General features: G+C 35.6%; 1 protein-coding gene across 1 annotated transcript in view; it reads left to right on the forward strand.

Moving 5' to 3' along the window:
- Positions 1 to 2,989, forward strand: part of pias2 (protein inhibitor of activated STAT, 2) — a gene marked incomplete in the record, with an annotated part of 22,046 nt that overhangs the window by 12,874 nt on the left and 6,183 nt on the right. Inside the window, 2 exon segments of the mRNA XM_035658490.1 lie at positions 272 to 408; positions 495 to 532. Coding sequence (XP_035514383.1) covers positions 272 to 408; positions 495 to 532 — 175 coding nt within the window.

Raw genomic sequence — 2,989 nt, forward strand, 5'->3', positions numbered from 1 at the left:
AGATGTGAAAATACATTGGCTCTACAGCTTTTTTTTCTTCTCACTCATTGTTTGGCTCAGTGTGTGTATACTGCACTGCTGAATGTCTATTACTGAACAGCTCTCATTCTTGGCAAAAAAAACAACCGATAACCGTTATTTTCATACATTTTTTTTTGCGAAAGAATTCAGTATAAATTATTATGTCTGTAATTTATTTATCTCAGTAATTCATCCACTGTTTTGACACTCAACACTAGATTTGTATTCAATGTATGTTTGTTTTTCTCAGAGTGTTGACCTACCAGCCCACTGTGCGCGTGTCAAACATCCAGGCTCTGGACCCATCGTATTTGACCTCTACGCTAGCTGACTATGCAGTCCCCTTCCACCCATCAACCCTGGCCACCATCCCTACAGACATGCAGAGTGAGTCAGCTAGATAGAATGAGCGTGAGCACTATCACTGCCACTGTGTGGTACTGTTAATAATCTGTTTTTTCTTTTACCTATAGGTCTGGATTTGTTTTCTTTAATTCAAGCCGATCCTCAGGTATGTTTCTTCCAGTTTTCTACTATTATAAGCTGCACTATGCATGCTTTCTAGATCATCTCTTGAGTCTAAACCAGGAATCATAGAAGCAACAGAGAAAGGCCTCTATTTGCTATTTGAATGGCTCAACCAGGGTGTCCTCAATGTCTTAAGAAGTCTAAAATCCTATAATCTGAATTTCAGGCCTTAAAAAATCGGAATATTTATTTTGACAGGTCTTAAACATTAATTAATGAATGTTGATATACTTTTCAGTCTCTCGTAAATGTGTTTTTGGTAAATAAATTCTTTCGATCATGCAGTAATAACTACAACGTCATTCAGTACTTTTTTTGCCAGTATGGATGTGAAATTTTCTTTAATTGCATTCATGGTGGTCTTAAATTCTGAAACCTGCAGAAACCCTGTCAAAGTATTTGCCATAGAAACACTAACTTTTATTTCTTCATTGAATTAACCTTTAAAATAAAACTTTATTCTTTAAGAAAACATCTACAAAAAGCGATCAATTAAATTCGTTGTAATTTGTATCTTGTAGTTTCTGAGTTTAACATCAGAAAATTCCATCCAGGTTTTTATGTCCTTAAGGCATGCTTGTATTTTAGCTAATTGTCTACTTTCTAAGATCAGGCTTGATCCATTAGATATAACTGGGTATCATCTGTATAACAGTGAAAGTTAATGGAGTGATTCCTAATAATGTTGCCTAAAGGAAACATGAGGGTTCCTTTAATGCTAATTAGATGCTCAAGTCTCTGTAATAGAATATGATCGTATTGAGTCATCGTTTTTCCCTAGAAATTTTTTAGCCATGGTACGAGTTTGTGTAAGACTAAGGTACATATATCTGGTGGCGGTTTTGGGGGTCATCCCCTCAAAAACTTAAACAAACAAAATGTGCCATTTTAAATAGTTTTTGACCATTAATATTACCATATCTGTGTACAAAAGCTGGAAAACCTCCAGCAGATAAACAAAAAAGCTTAAGGACAAAACTTGCTAAAGTAGTCTACTTAGGACGAACTACAATTAGATCTGGGAAAAATCATTTAGCTAGTTTAGATACTCCTCATTGATTTTACATTCATTCAACTTGGGTTTTGCACCCACTTTAAATTACCTCAGAATCATTCTAGATTATTCATGTTTGCCTTTTGTTTACTTAATTTACAACTTTTGACCTTTTTATGTGTAGAAATATAAAAAAAATGTAATGCCAAAACACAAAAAATTACTTAAACAATTTATCAAAGTAAATATTTTACTGATCTTTTGAAGTATGTTTTATTTAGGAAGGATTACAAAATGTAGGACATGAGAATGCAGTGTACATTCTCACTGAAGAAAAGCTAAGCTAATGCAACAGATAGTATCAACATAACTTAACTGAACAAAATATACCCTTAACACACCCTTCCTCCCTCCCTTCTGCTTAGTAAGTAGTATACAACAATAAAGGTTGCAGTGAAAAGATACAACAAGTGATGAAAATTGTATTAGCACACTATTGGTTGTTTCTCAGGTAGCAGACAAAGGGCAGCCAGATCTTATCAAATTGTAACTGTCTATACTATATCTGAGATAACTTTATTTTTTAAAGGTGAAGGGTATTAGTAATTTCATTGAGCCACAGCTTAAAAGTGGAAACGTCCTCCTTCTTCCAGAATGTCTGGATTCTATTTTTTGCTGTAATAAGAGTGTAAGAGAGAAGTTGCTACAGTGCTCTTGTTGATGCATATGAGGCATCTGAAATTCCTAGCACAATTAAAGGAGAACTTGGCAACTCTAGCTCACTTGCGGCCCCTCTCCCTTTCTACCGCTGCTGATGTGCCTTTTTTCGTGTGGGACATAGTCTACGAGGTGTGGGTAATACATTATACACTAACCGTTATTGAGGGCGGCGTGTGCGTTTATGTGGAATTGCCGTAAAGCCGTTCGTGTTTCTCGCTCGTTCTCGCTATATACATCGAATAGTACTTTTATGTTCTGCTATTCTTTGATTGAGCACTCCTTTTTTGCATAGATGTGACCATTTAACTCCAATGTTTCAAATGTTAGAATTGCAAACCAACCTCTGAGCTTTAAATACATTTAACCACCAAATCAACCAGTTTCAGCTCGTACAGATAAAGATAAAGAAAAGTGAAGACAAAGACAAGGACCTGCACAAAACACACACACATAGCTTTCATCGTGGTTGCACATCTGAAAACCAAGTTTTACAGGAAGATGAAGCAGTCTACATTTTACACCTGAGAACAGCAGCAGGTGATGTGATTAGGATACATTCCATTCAGTCAAAACATGGGACTCTGGAATGTGGACAAGCTTGTCTGACTTTCTGTCTCACACCCCACACACAAAATATAATGTAATGCTGCCCATTGCTGTTGTTCTAGTTGTTTCATATCAATTTAAACTACCTCTTCATATACAGTTAAAAACACAATTCTAATT

The sequence above is a fragment of the Morone saxatilis genome, unplaced genomic scaffold (genome assembly GCF_004916995.1).
Source record: "Morone saxatilis isolate NCDOM2014 unplaced genomic scaffold, NCSU_SB_2.0 Contig16, whole genome shotgun sequence".
Taxonomy (NCBI): Eukaryota; Metazoa; Chordata; class Actinopteri; family Moronidae; genus Morone; species Morone saxatilis.